The sequence below is a fragment of the Talpa europaea genome, assembly GCF_964194135.1.
Source record: "Talpa europaea genome assembly, chromosome: 11".
Taxonomy (NCBI): domain Eukaryota; kingdom Metazoa; phylum Chordata; class Mammalia; order Eulipotyphla; family Talpidae; genus Talpa; species Talpa europaea.
In genome coordinates, this window is record NC_140078.1 from 29810463 (window position 1) to 29826411 (window position 15949).

Here is a 15949-nt window from a genome sequence, read left to right on the forward strand (position 1 = left end):
CTGTGGACCTCTCCTGCCTCGCCCCTTGCTCCCCTCAGCAGTGTCTTTGGTCTGTCTGCCTGTTCTGCTCCCCGCTCTGTCTCTGGTGAATTCTCTCACCCTTCGGCGCTTCTGGCCTGTACCCCAGTTCTTGTATAAACAATAAATAAATCTTAAAAAAACAAAAACAAAAAAAACAAAAATCTTGAGTAAAACTGACTCTGCTAAAATTCTTATTTTACTATGGTTTCTTCTACCTTGGGCGATAAATCTCACTTGAGAAGATGGGTCACCAGCCATTTGTCATATGGCAATGTGATCTTTCAGGTAGGGCAAAGTTCAGCTATCAAATATTCTTTTCCACATTAAATGCAAAATAAAACTTTGAACTTTAAAAGTCAATACCTTTTAAAGTTTAACATTTTAGGGGTCTCCCTGGTGGTGCTAGGGGTTAAGACGCAACCTATGAAGCTCACCGCAGCCACTACAGTACTAGTTCGATCCCCGGCCAAGGTGACCCACATGGCACAGCAGACCTCTCCTGACTCACCCAATGCTCCCCTCAGCAGTGTATTTCAGTTGATCTGCCTGTTCTGTTCCCCACTCTGTGTCTGGTGAATCCTCTCACCCCCCAAAACTCTGGCCTGTACCCCAGTTCTTGTATGCATAAATAAATAAATCTTTAAAAAAAATAAAGTTTAACACTTTACGATTTTGCACAGGAAACAGACTAATTTACCAATTATAACAACATTCTGATAGCTCATTCTTATAGTAAAGTATAGTAATCTTTAGGTTGAAAACACATTGATCTTTAGGTTGTTTAAAAGAATCCTGGATATTCTAACATTATTCCTCTAAGTTAAATCTGAGTTAAATTTGATCTTATGTCTTATGGATGCAAATTACAGCATCTCTCCACTTGCACATTTTTCTATTAAGTGTATCATGTAGCGCACACTTGTCCAATAAAAATATAATGCAAGACATATTTGAAATTTGAAATTTTCTTGTGGTGACATTTAAAAAAAAAAAGAAAAGACAAGTTAATTTTGTAATATATATTATTTGACCCAGTGTATCTAAAATGATTATGATTTAAATGTGTAATCAATATAAAAATATTACTGATCTATTTTACATCATGTTTGTTGTTGTTGTAGTAAGAAATGGTATATATTTTACCCTTATAGCGCATCTCAATTCACACACTAAGTTTTCGTTGGTGGAAATGTAACTAAAATTAAATAAAATTTAGAACTAATTTCTTCTATCACACTAGCCACATGCAACCAGTCTTACTATATTGGACAGTACAGATCTAGTAGGGTGACAGCAAACAGAAAAATTGAGAGGCATGAACATGTTGCTCTCATTAAGGCCTGAGAAGATGTGTATAAGAAGAAGTAAGTAGGCAAGAAATAGGGAGTAGAGTAGTGAAAACATGAATCTTGAAGTTAGACTAGATTGTCTCTTTGGATTATTATCTGTGACTTCTTTACATTTTAATTTTCTTATGTGTAAAGTAATAATACCTGCATTATAGGGATCTTAAGATTAAAAGAAAAAACCTAAATCATGGGCTATGAAATTCAGCATATTCCAAAAGTTCAATAAATTGTAGTCATAACTAGATTTATTATCATCTACAGAAATCCTGTGATATGTTTGCATTTAAATATGGGGAACCTCTGAGGGGCTGTAACTTAATTACTTGTGGGATGTGCAGGGGAAGAATTATATCATTTTTGTGAATTTTAATGGATTACAAATTATATCTATACAAAAGTTCACCAATCATAAGTATATGGCTCAAAGGATTTTCATAAAGCAAACCATAAAGTATCCATGCAACTAGCACCCAGATCTAGAAATAAAACGTTTAAAGAATCTTCTCTTCAAGTGCTTAACAACAATATTCACTATCCTAACTTCTAACACGGTAGATTGCTTTTTGTTAAACTTTATTTTTTTAAGATTTATTTACACATACAAAAGCTGGGGTGTAGGCCAGAGGTACAGGGGGTGGGGAGGTTGACAGGATTCACCAGAGACAGAGTGGGGAACAGAACAGGTGGATCTACTGAAACACACTGCTGAGTGGAGCAGTGGGTGAGACAGGAGAGGTCTGCTGCGCCATGTGGGTCACCTCCTTGACCGGGGAATCGAACTCACCAGCTGTAGTGGTTGGCCATAGCTTGATAGCACTGCCTTTAAACCCTGAGCCATCAGGGAGGCCCTCTTTTTGTTAAACTTTATACAAATAGACTCAAACAGCCTGTGTAAGTATCTTACTTTCAGTCAGCCATATATTTGTGAGATTATTTTCATGCTGTTGTGTGGGGCAGTAATTTGCTCTTTTAATTGCTGTTAAATTTCACTATATAAATACCTCCATGTATTTACCTATTTTATAGTAGCTAGACTTGAGTTGTTTCTAGATTGGAACTACAGAAATATAGCTGTTACACACTCTCAGGTGCATGTCTTTTGGTATTGGATATGTACTAGAATTTGACTCGAATTTGGACTTGTTGAAAAGAGAAGATTCATTCATCCTATCATTTTACATACAGGAACCTTGGATAAGCATATTGAGTTGGAGAACCTTGTGGCTAAGTTCCTCAATGTAGAAGCAGCTATGGTCTTTGGAATGGGATTTGCAACTAACTCAATGAATATCCCTGCACTAGTTGGAAAGGTAAGAATTTGTTAATGTAATTGTCTTTGGCTATATTATTCCTAAGAATTATTACCCTGAATAAATCTTTTGTTTTAAGTATGACAAAGAAGCTCATTTTCTTAGGAAAAGCTGATTGTGCAGCTTTTTAAGTAAATACACCGGCTAAGTCCAGTAAATCTTCATTATGATATTCTGGTTATAGAATTGCAGCCCTATATGTAGATCAAAATTCATCTTTGATGACAGTATAACAAAATCGCTTAAATTTTAGCCCCCAAGTGCCCATTTGAAATGTAGCAAAAGCTTATTAAGCATTTATTTGGACAAAATACTTTGTTCAACCCATTATTCATTTAGTCATTCAATAAATTACTAATTGGGATTCATCTGTGTCCTCAGATGAGGCAAGATACAGGTTAAGGAAAGATAAAATTGACCCATGCCTTGTAAATTTATGTAGTTTACAGTGCAGTGAGGGAAACAACACTCAGAAAAAGCATGTACTTGTATCAGAAAGAACAAAAGAATTGCCCCAAACTCTTCTTGTGAAATGTTGGGTTGCCTGTGCATTGTAGGTGACCTGAGAACTGAGTCTGTTGCATATCTGTTAAGATAAATAAGTTATTTCCTTAAGACAAGGAAAAAGGAGCAATGTGTATAAAGCACTGAGGTACAGAAGAGCTAGGGTTTAGAGTGATGAATGAAGGAGAGAACAGAGTTGAAGAGAGTTACCAAATTGCAAAGAACCTTGCAGTGTAAATCATGCTAGAGTGGTTGAAATTCTTTCAATAAAAAATAGGGAGTTGGTTGGCTAATTTTAAGTAAGTGTCATAATCAAGTTTATTTTCACAAAAATCTGATTCTTGACAACTAAATGCAATGATCTTTGGGTTCTACGTGAAAAAAATAGAAAAAAATCAAAAATATTAAGCCATTGTTACAACAATTGGGGAAATTTGAACATGAACTGTATATAAGATGATAGTTTTATATAAATGTTGAATTTCTTGAATGTGATAATTGCATTGTAATTTTTAGGAGAATTTTCTTATTCTTAATAGATAAGCATTGAAGAATATATAGGTGAGTTATGATTCTTTTTTTTTTTTTTTTTTGAGTTATGATTCTTACAAGTTACTCTCAAATATTTACTACAAAGTATATAAATATGCACACACATTTGGAGTATGGAGACGTCAGTATTTTGTTGGTTCTTGATTCAAAAACTTAAAACATGTCATTATAAAGTTTCCAAAGTACAAGTACAAAACTCAGATATTCTTGGTTGCCACAGAAGACAAATGGTCACCATAGTTTGTCAATGCAGTTTTGGTATGCTTGAGAAATTTTATGATTTATAAATTTTTTAATTAAAAAGAAAAATTCACAATCCAATTTATTAGCAGAAAATTAAATGGACTTTTTCTACTTGGCTCAGACTGAATTGTCATACATATTTTTTTAAACACAAAGTCTTGAACTATAAAGCAGTGAGTTTTTAACTAGCAATGCATTGAAAAATGAGTATTAGAAAATCAGAGTTGAAATACCCTGCAGAAAAAGTCCTGACCGTCCAGAAAGAGTACACCAAAACCATCCCAAATAACAGCATGGGACTGAAGACATCAGCAAGTCTTCAACCCACACAAAAGTGTATTAGGTTTCCTGTCAAATATATCAATCTTTTGACACTCGTTGGTACTTAACCAAGACTTTGAATGATCTTCTTTGCTGAAAACTATGTGCAAATGATGAAAGATGTAATCCCTTAGGACAATCTCATTTCCATCAGCTAATTGCTTTCCATGTTTTTTTTATACATATAGACATCAAGTTAATTTCTTGGGCTTATAAATTAAAGAGGGTTTGGTGGATCTGTGTAACAGGTCTTAAAAACTCTTCCCATTTCCACATACTGTTTTTCTTTCATTTTACTTATTGGCCTTTGATGTTCTTGTTTTCTGCACAGGGATGCCTCATATTAAGTGATGAGTTGAACCATGCATCTCTTGTGCTAGGGGCCCGGCTTTCAGGAGCAACCATAAGAATCTTCAAACACAACAGTGAGTGTTAACATATTTATCCAATTTATACCACCTGATTCTAGAAGAAAGTAAAGATCACTGGTAAAGATAATTGGTAGGACTTTGTCCTTACTCTTCAAACTGGGAACTTAGCCTCATGAAACACATGTTTATATACACTCCTAGCTTGTTAACCTTGGTGAGCCGGAACAAATGGTTGAAGTGCATTAAGCACCCACATTGTTAAGTGTAAACCAAACACATTAATTTCACTGTTATTAGTGGTATTGCAATTAAGACCTCTGAAGAAATGACTGATCTCTCAGGACTGTCATTTAATTATGAAAACTGTTAGAACTCTTGCTTTTTTAGAATTCTTCCTGGGGAGGTTTGAAGACTTGTTTAAGATTTAGGTTATAGTCAGATTAAAAAAAAAAACAAAAACTGGCCTCCCTCAACATAATGCCTCCAGTCACTAGACCCATCTGCTGCATGCTCTAACCCTCCCCTCATATACAAACATTCTATTCAACTTCATTAAAATGTGCTTTTAGGCTCTGAGTAGGGTGGTTGGGTGATAAGGAGGAGGCAGGAAGCTACTTCTTGTGAGAGACTTGACAGGCCAGCATGGGAAGTATTGGGAAATATTTAGGAGTAGGTAGTGGTGGACACCTGAGTTCTCTCATCCAGCTCTGCACCTGACTTATTGCATCATCTGTGAAAACCCTTTCATCTCTATTGTACTCAATTTTCTCATCTATAAAATAAGAGTGTCAAACTAGATAATGTGTGAGGGTATGTATTGTTCAAAGTTTCTTATTCAAATTATTCATTACTGTCATCAGAATTTTTCCCTCTCTCCATGTAATGCACCTGCACACATACATGTACCTGTTTTCTCTCTTCCTTCTTATCACTTTTCTCCCATACCTTCCCTTACTCTCTAACTTTTCCCTGTTCCTCTTTCTTGGTGATCCCCTCCATCTTTTAAGGAAATAGAATAGATAGAAGTGAGGAGAAGGAGATCTATGACCTGAGGGAGAATTGTTCCAGTTCTGTTATGTCCACCTCACAGAAATCACAAACCAAAGAACAACTGTCCTATGGGAAAGGAATGCAAACGCATGGGAACATTCTAAAGTGAGCCTCCTCTTCCAAATTGTAGAGTTGTTTTAATGAAAAATATTTTCTCACTCTGTGGGGTGAAGTCTGGCTTTGGCTTCACCGAACCACCTTTATCAACTGCGTTAAAATGAATACTCTGGAGTCAAGTGCAGGGTCAGGTCCTCTGGAAAAAACAGATTTGAGGTCCCTCGGACCTGCAGTTTAACTACAACACTAACTCCTTTATTAATTGAAAATACATTGAATTGAGTCACTTCTTAATTTTGCATCAAATACTCAATGTTTACTAGTCTTTGATAAGACAAGTTAAATTACCTCAGTTCTGTTTATTTATCATCAGTCATTACATATAGACTCAAATTATTTGACAGCATCAGGAATTCATGTTTGGAATAGGTATCTTTTAGAGGTATCACTCAAGAAGTGAGTTTTTTAAGAGATCATGGGAAGTCCTACTGATATTACCACAGTTGTGGCATGTCCTTTGGAATCTATGTCATAACAGGTAATTGGTGTTCACAGGTTCTGTCTGCTTAGAGGAGGATAAAGAAGAGAATTGACAATAACTTTCCTACAGTTTCCAACCATAGATATGTTAAATGCATAATCTCTTTCAGAGGGAGACCTAATCAGATTGTTACCTGTATGGAACAAATGAACTAGATCATTGTTAATATTCACCCATTTCTTCACCCATTCTACTGGTGGCAGTGATCCATGACACTAGTTTCACAATAGAGGTATCTAAGGAACATCTATGAAAGATCAACAGCGAGTCTCACTTCCAGACCAACAGAATCTATATATCTGGGCTTGAGTTAAGGCAGCTGAATTTTTTCAGACACCCCCCTCCCAACCCCGCATTTGATGCTGATGCACAAAGAGGGATATATACCCTAGAATCCTATTTTATAATCTCTAATCTGGTTTTATATCCCCAGACACTGCCATATAACAAAACTTATTCTTCCTATAACTCTGGCTGGCGGTCTTTTATTCTCTTGGTCTAAAGTTGGCAAAAGCAGTAAAAAAAAAATGTAGATAAACATTTCCTAACCAAAATGTATTGAACATTTTTCCAATACCTCTTTTAATTCATGCTATATTTTAGGCATTAGGAAAACTATAAAAATGATAAAGTAATATATTAGCTGTCTGAGAGCTTCCAATCTATTCGGAAAGGCAGATATATATCAAAGTAACCATATCATGTGTTAAATTTTAGAAGGGGTCACAGTGATATCAGACAGAGTATAGGCTATGGCTAATGTACCTTTTACATACACTAGATTAACTAAAACAAGAAAGATGACAACACCAAATGTTTACAAACATGTGAAGCAACTAGAACTCCCACCCAGTGCTGAAGTGTAAAGTGATACAACTTCTTTGGAAAACTCTTGGCAAAGTCTAATAAAGCTAAATATATCGCTACAGTCTGACCCAGATTCCACACCTCAGAACTTTCATGAAAAGTGGAAGCATCTGTCTAATGAAAACTTGTACAAGAATAATCATAGTGGCTTTATTCATGAAAACCAAAAACTGGAAACAATCCAAGTATCAACAAAACAATGGGAAAACGGGGTTCTTCATCTAATTAATATGACTCTACAATTAAAAAAATAAAGAATACACTACTGATATATACAACATGGATGATTCTCAAGAACTATTATTTTTAATAAAAGTTACTAGACACAAAATAGTACATATAATAGGCATTGTTTCACAAATTCAGAATCAGACAAAGCTAACCTATGATGAAAAAAATCATAACAATGCTTGCTTCTCATTGTGAGAGACTAAATTGGTAAAAATACGTATAAAGGAACTTTGATAAAAATGTTTGATATTTTGATTGGGGTGATGCTTACATTCTTATTAAAATTAATTACATTCTTATTAAAATTAATTGAGTTGTACACATAAAATATATGCATTACCTTATAGTAAATTTCCCTAATATATAATTGTTATCATACATAACATAAATTTAGCCTACGTAAATTTAAAATCATTGATGTGATACTTGTTGAAAAGAGTTGACTTTGACCCAATCATTTGTGTCTTTTTTCTATCGTTTATTAGCATGTGGTCCTAGGCAAATTACTTAATCATCTTGAATCACAATTTAATTATTCAAAAAAGAAGATAATTATGATATCTGATTCATAATCTACTGGAGGAGACATATAAAGCACTGTTCACAATACCTGTAAATGTTGTTAATATAATTACTGTTATTCTCACCATTGCTATTAGTTTCACTAATAGACAATAGAAAACATTTTGGTGACCAGGAAAAATGCAGAGGTCATATCATTTTGAGGGTTGCATGAAATGGATAGTATTTACCATAGATTTTTATTTACTTTGCTGTGTCCCATAGGTTCTGCTAGTTCATGTCTTCATTTTCATTTTTCTCTGGGTATTATTGAATTTCTCCATTGGTTTCTTCCTCAACTAAGAGTCATTCAGTAGTATGTTGTTTAGTTTTCATGTATTTGGGGTTTTTTCCCTCTTTAATGACTGATTTCTAGTTTGATATTGTTACAATCAAGAAGATTTAAATTTTTATTCTTTTGGCATTTGTTTCTTTATCCAACATTGGGTAGGGTCTATTCCCAAAAATGTTTAATGTGCAATTGAGCTTCTGTCTTATCAAGTTGTCCATTGATGTAAGTGGAGTATTAAAGTCTGCTACTATTTTTGTGATGCTGTCATTTCTTCTTACTCCTTCTTCTGGTGCATAAATATTGATGAATGTTATATGTTCTATTAAATTATTCTCTTGTCATCACATAGTGCCCATCCCTGTCTCTTGTTACATGCTTTAGCTAGAAATATAATTTTTCATATAATTATGGCTGCACCTGCCTTTTGGGAGATCACATTTGCTTGTAGGATAGTTTTTCAACTTTATTTTGAGCCTGCGTTTATCTTTGGAGTTCAGATTAATCTCCTGGTGACACCAGAAAGTTAGATTTTGTTTTCTAATTCAATCAACTATTCTGTGCCTTTTGGTTGGTGAGTTCGGACTATTTACATTAAGGGTGATTACTGATATAAAAGGGCTTGTTGCTGCCATTTTGTCCCTAGTTCTCTGCTTCCATGAACTTCAACCTAGAATGCTAAATTGAGACCTTTGAGTTCCTCTAGCTAGGTGCTAAATCTATGTCCTTTTATTTGCTACTTATGAACTGCTTCAGTGAAATAGCCAATCTTTAGTTTGCCTTTGTGACTCACTGGGAGCTACAAACAAGACTCTCTTGTCCATTTCACAGCCTAAGCTAAGGAATCAGCTACAAGCAACAAATTTGTTCACCCTGAATCTAGTGCATTTTTTAAGAAATAGGCTAGAGCCCTTGGGGCATTCATGCCTTTGGTAAACATATCCTCAGGGGTTAGTGTATTCATAGTCTGAGCATTCCAGGAACTCACACCCTGAATAAGTGCTAACTGGAAATGTTCAGAACTTCTTTGTTTAAAGATTTTATTTATTTGTTTGTGCATGCAAGAGCTGGGGTGCAAACCAGAGGTATAAGGGGGGAACGAGAGTATTCACCAAAGACAGAGTAGGGAGCAGAACACATGGATCAGCTGAAATACACTGCTGAGGAGAGCAGTGGGTGAGACAAGAGAGGTCTGCTATGCCATGTGGATTAGCTCCTTCACTGGGGATCAAACTCATCCTGCAGTGGCTGCCGATAGCTTCATGGCGCTGAGACTTAATCCCCTGCACCACCAAGGAGGCCAGGTTCAGAACTTCTTTCAGAGGTTTGAGGTACTCTACACTAAGTTTCTTTTTTCCCTTAATCACTTACCTTACTGGTAATCACATACTATCTAGATATTTTAACATTGCTTCTCAGGCTTTTAACATATACGCGAGTCACCAGGGGACTCTTGTTAAAATGCAGAATCTGGTCCGGCAGATCTGGGGAGAGGCCTGAGCTTCCGCATTTCTGACTTGCTTCCAGGTGATGATGCAGCTGCTAGTGCAGGACCACACATGGAGTAGCAGGGCTGGAGGCAACCTCCAACCTCACATGAGCCACAAAGGGCTTCTTCAGCTATTTGTGGATAGAAGAGGACATCTTTTCGCTAGGGGAGCTGCCATGAGGTCAGAGGACTGGACAGGCCAAGAATTCAGAATGGTTTGAAAGAAAATAATGGAGAGTGGAGAAGAAGAAACAAGATTCGATCTAGAGCCCTTTAAAGGCCAAGAAGAGGAAAAACAAAGAGTACAGTGTTTGAGGGAAACTCTGAGACCTGCCTCATCCATAGAACCAGGGCTTGTGAATGCTGTTTGAGTGGAAGGTCAAACTTATAAACAACACTTAGATTCGTTATAAGCTATAACATTTTAGATCCCAAGGTAACACATAGGTTTGTGAATTACTATGTTTACTTTAATAAATGCAATGATTTTCTCTATATCTTTTAACAATAGCTAATATTATTGAACCCCTGCTGTAATGAACCTTTTACAGGCACTAACTCATGTTAGCCTCACAACTACACAATGAGGCACCTGCTATTATTCTCCTGTTACAGATGAAGAAACAGGCACAAAGCGGTTAGGTGACTTGGTTAAAGACAAAGAGCTAGTGTTGGGACCCACGGGAACATTCCCCCACCCTTCTGGGTTCTTCTGAAGCTGGACAAACAAACATCAGACAGATTAATAGGAGAAAAAGACCATATTTAACTACATATGTATGGGGAATTTACGGCTGTAATTCCTGGAAAAAGGGACCAGCCAGGGGTTTATATCCTATGCTAAGGGACCTGGAGCATAAAGGAGAGAGAGAAGGCTTTCATATGATGAGGAGGAGATAGCTTCATATGACAAAACCTTGTCTCTGTGAGGAGTATGTCCTGGCTTAAGATAGGTTCTCTGATAAAAAGGTTATTTCTGAAGATATCCCAAAATATAGTTAATCTACGTTCTTTTTTTTCTTTTTTAGGCAATATTGATTTACAATCCTGTGTAAGTTTAAGGTGTACAGTTTCTCACATCAGTTCTGTATAGAACACCCACCACCAACTCTGCATACTTGAAGGCCTCGAGTTTCTCTCAAGGTCCACAGTGCCTCAGTTGACCATAGGTGCAAATACAAGGTGAACAGGTTGGCAAAGGCCTGCTCTGGAGATCTAGGAAAGAGCCAATCTGAATATTTTTTAAGATTTATTTATTTATGCATACAAGAACTGGGGTACAGGCAGAGGTACACACCTCTGTTGTGTGGGGTGGGGTGAGAGGATACACCAGAGACAGAGTGGGCAACAGAACAGGCAGATTGACTGAAATACACTGCTGAGGGGAGCAGCAGGCAAGTCAAGAGAGGTCTGCTGCACCATATGGGTAGCTCCCTGGCCAGGGATCAAACTCATGCTGCAGTGGCTGCAGATAGCTTCATGGGTTGCGTCTTAACCCCTTGCTCCATGAGGGAGGCCCCGATCTAAATATTTTTGGAGAGACCTATCCTACACTACTAAGAGACATTACTGGGATTTAAACTGAGGCGGTATGACTCCAGAGTTTCTTTTTTTAAAATACAGTGTACTTCCTCCTGCATGGAACACTGCAATGCAGTACTTAGCGGTTGCCATTTCAACATACAATTCTATTTCAGTCAGGGCAGTTGAGTTCAGTGAATGCAACCTGCATTTCCTCTGGGGGCCTGGGTGGATAGTCCAGCTCTGACATATACCCTCCTATGCTGTTCCGTGATTCACCACTCACCTTCCTACACTAATTCCACTCACTACGGACCCCATCTCAGTACTTTACCTAGTTCCCCTCTGTCTCATACCCCTCCCTGAGGACCACAATCCTATTTGCTGCATTGGGTCAGAGCTTGAGAACTTGGAACACTCTGCCCCCTTAATTGGGCGCTGCCTGTCCTTCACTTGTGCCTCCACTGTCAGAAGTCAATGATAGGACTCTCTCCCAAGAGTGAAGAGTCCATGCCCCTTACACTGCCTCAGCCTCAAATGCAGCCCAGGTCCTCTGCTTCTACCTGCCTTTGACACTCTTTCAAGGAGGTCATCTTGCTTTTCTAATCATGCAATACCTGCCCAGTAATTTACAAAACTATCAAGAAAACCCGAACCAAAGTATTTGTCCAAAGTGCTTTGTAAAAAACAAAGAGCCAAATTTCCACGGCATCCGACATGGCCTCACTGAGCTCATGAAGAAGAGACTTTGTGAATATGAATTTGAGAAAAATATTTGCTTTGCTTGCCAAAGATGGCCTTTATGATGTTTTCCCCCAAAGGCTGAACAAGGGGGCGATCAATCTCCTACCACCACTATCTTAAAAGGATAATTTCCTTATCATCACTTAGTTATTTAAGTGCCTGATGCCCAATATTTCACATTTGCACTGAATATTTTTTTTAAAGATTTATTTTTATTTATTTATATAAGCACTGGGTACAGTCAGAAGCACGGGAGGGTGAGAGAATTCACCAGAGCCAGAGCGGGGAGCAGAGCAGGCAGAAGGACCGAAGTACACTGCTGAGGAGAGCAGTGGGCGGCAGAAGAGGTCTGCGCGAACCAGCGCTGCAAAGGCCACGGGCAGCTTTGCAACCCAGCGCTCAACCGCTGCGCCACCAGGGAGGCCCTGCACTGAATATTGATGAATGAAACTGGGTATCTCCAAAGGAACCAGAGAACCAGGGGGGGGGAGGGTGGAGAGCAAGGAATTAAAAAGAGTAACAGACAGAATTCATCACCCACCCATCATTTCATTTAAGAAATATCTGCTGAGTGCTTGTGATGTGAAAGTATGAAAATAGCCTTTATATGAGATAAACCTACTTACGACATGAAAATGTTTTTGCTGAGCAGCCTATAGAATAGAGAACCAGAGAGTGTCTCTAAATGCAACTGAAAGTGGAGTTTTCACTGAGCTTTGAATAATGAAAGATAAACACCAACCACACTGAAAGAGCACCTGTACCCCTATGTTTATTGCAGCACTATTTACAATAGGTAAAACCTGGAAACAACCCAAATGCCCGAAAATAGATGACTGGATCAAGAAGACATGGTATATATACACAATGGAATATTATTCAGCAATCAAAAAAAGATAAACTTATGCCATTCGCAGCAACGTGGATGGAGCTAGAAGGAATAATGCTCAGTGAAATAAGCCAGAAGGAAAAAGACAAATATCAGATGGTTTCACTTATAGGAGGAATATAGGGGAACCAAATAAGACAGCAGTGGAAAAAAATAACAACAGTACAAAACACAACAAAGAAAAAACGGACAATTATAAATCAGAGACATCCTGCAGGGAAGGGGAGGGAGAGGGATCAGAGGGAGGGAGGGAGGAGCACAGAGGACTGAGGTGATGGTGCACAGGTGCATTGGTGAAGGAAACTCTATGGGGACTACACCTGAGGGGGTGGGGGGAAGCAAATATTGCTTAAAAATGAACAATGATGTAAAAAATAAAAATTAAAAATTAACACACACACACCCCCCAAAAAAAAAGTGAGGCTGATCTCCCGTCCTGGCAACCCCTCCTGAATCCAGAGAAGGGGAAGGGCATTGCGGGAATGAATAGACAGTGAGGGTAGTTCTCAAGTCTCAACAAAAACTCAGTTGCACAAGAGAAGGGAAAGGATGAAACCATGGCAGAAACAGTATTGTCACTGTACAGGAAAAGTCAGAATAAAGCTGAAGGCCCAGATCTTATCTTCAAACAGGCATTCTTTGAACTACGCCTAGCCTCCTTTCTGAGAAGATTAGAATTTCCTTGTTTCCCTGTGCTCTCTATTCAGAAGAGTTAACTGCAGCTTCCCCAGATCCCAGAAGCTTATCAATATTATCAGAGCTTTAAATTTAAAGACAGGGGCCTCCCTGGTGGCGCAAGGGGTTAAGCACAGTACTGTGAAGCTATCTGCAGCCTCTGCAGCACCAGTTCCATCCCTGCCCCGGTCAGCCAGGGAGCAACCCACATGGTGCAACCCACATGGCTCAGCTGACCTCTCCTGTCTCACTGGCTGCTCACCTCCGCAGTGTATTTCAGTCAGTCCACCTGTTCTGCTCCCTGCTCTGTCTCTGGTGAATCCTCTCACCTCCCGTACCTCTGGCCTGTACCCCAGTTCTTGTATGCATAAATAAATAAATCTTTAAAAAAAAAAAAAGATATTGCGTGAGACTTAAAAATAAATAAATAAATAAATTTAAGGACAGACACATGAACAGACTCCCAAAGTAGATTTGTCTCTTAAGCATGACTTTAGTTTTTGAAACACCGTTGGGCTTATAGTAATTCAGTAATCAAATTAGCCTGACCACTAACTGCCAGTCTGCTTTGCTCCAGCTACTAGTGGCCTCCACAACACTTTTCATCAAAGAGCCCCTTGCAAACCAAGGAAACTGCCTTGGTGAGCCAGACTTGGGGATGAATGATGTCTTTGTTATTGTTTGATCAAATACTACTAATACTCAAATTTACATTGATTTCAGATCCATCGTGCCATTGTAATATATAACAACAATGTAGTATAAGTCTGTGTATGTGCTCTTTGATGACATCAACTTTCTTTTTATTTTAATTTCTATTTCTCATGGTTTCTTTATAAACCATCGAGAAATTGGTTTGAGTTTAGGTTTTCAGGTTCTGCTTGTTTTGGATTTTACAAACCTTCTGCCACTACTTTGCTCATCTGAAAAAACAAAAACCTAGTAGTTCTTCCTTACTTCTCAGAGGTGTCATGAGGATTAACATCTTGTGAATATAAAAGCTTTATTAAGCATCATTATCTTAAAATCCTTTACAGATGTTAGCACGTTGCTTGCTGAAACAGTAGAATCCCACAGGCCTCTAGAACAAACATCACATTCCCCTGAATCCTGCAGTCTGTGGCCCACACTCTAGCATTATAGAGCAACTAAAAAACAGAGAAACTATGAGACTAATGTGGATCCAGAATCCCACCCTGAGTGAAGTAAGCCTTTTCTCTGTTTAAGTTTCCTGATTCTAGGAGGTCAATGAATCCATGTTCCATCGGGGTAAAACAGCTGATTAATTTTCACTCTTCTTAAAGATTTCAGTGTATGGACACCACAAATTTCATGAAATTTCACCCAAAGCTTCCCCCATGAGACTCCCCAGGGAATGGAGAGTTCATGTTGAGCAGGATGAGTCTCCTGCCATGGAAGAGACTAGAGTTCCTCTAGCTTCCATCTGCAAAATGCATAACACGTCATCATCTTTTAAAAGCTTGTTTTCATGCTGTGTTTGTTATAAAAAGAATGGAGAAAAAAAAATCTTCTATTTAGTGATGTTTCATTTAAAACTAATCCTGGATGAAGCTTATAATAGGTATATAAACTTTTTAATGTAGATAGAGAGATAGATGATAGATAGATCAACATCTCTGGGTTTACAAATTCTTGGCTTTGTAATACACATATATAATGATCTCTGGGTTTACAATTTTTCAACATCCTAGATATTTATTTTTTTAAAGATTTATTAATTCATGCATACAAGAGCTGGAGTGTAGGCCAGGTGTGTGGGGGCTGGGAGGATTCACCAGAGACAAGAGTGGGGAGCAGAACAGGTGGATCTACTGAAATACACTGCTAAGGGGAGCAGTGGGTGAGACAGGAGAGGTCTGCTGCGCCATGTGGGTCACCTCCTGGCTGGGGATCAGGATCCAACTCGTGCTGCAGTTGCTGCAGATAGCTTCATAGTGCTGAGACTTAACCCCTTGCGCCACTAGGGAGGCCCTAGTTATTTATTTTCAAATCACTGATAATTGAGTTCATTTGGGTTTGTTTCTATTACAATGGTATTGGAAATCACCCAGGTTGGATCATTTTTATATAAACACTTATAAATGCAAATTCCTAGATGGAAAAACATTCTTTAAACAAGAATACTGTTATTCATCTCTTCATTCCCTTCAGAGACAACCATTCCACGAAGATTACAGAAACGGGAGCTGGTATTCCAAGATACATGGGCTCCTTCAATATCTTAGGAACCCACGCTAAAGCAAAGTGAAAATGTCTGTACCCATAAAAGTTTATTATCCTTGAAAGTCTCAAAATAAGAAAATGGCATTTTACTTCCTTGTCTGCCATCTAGTGGTTAATAAT

At 38.0% G+C, this 15949-nt stretch overlaps 1 protein-coding gene across 1 annotated transcript in view; it reads left to right on the forward strand.

The window, feature by feature from the left end:
- SPTLC3 (serine palmitoyltransferase long chain base subunit 3) overlaps positions 1–15949 on the forward strand; it is a gene marked incomplete at both ends in the record, with an annotated part of 127553 nt that overhangs the window by 60588 nt on the left and 51016 nt on the right. Inside the window, 2 exons of the mRNA XM_084248068.1 lie at positions 2556–2680; positions 4632–4725. Of these exons, the coding sequence (XP_084104194.1) occupies positions 2556–2680; positions 4632–4725 (219 nt within the window). The remainder of the gene's footprint in view (positions 1–2555; positions 2681–4631; positions 4726–15949) is intronic.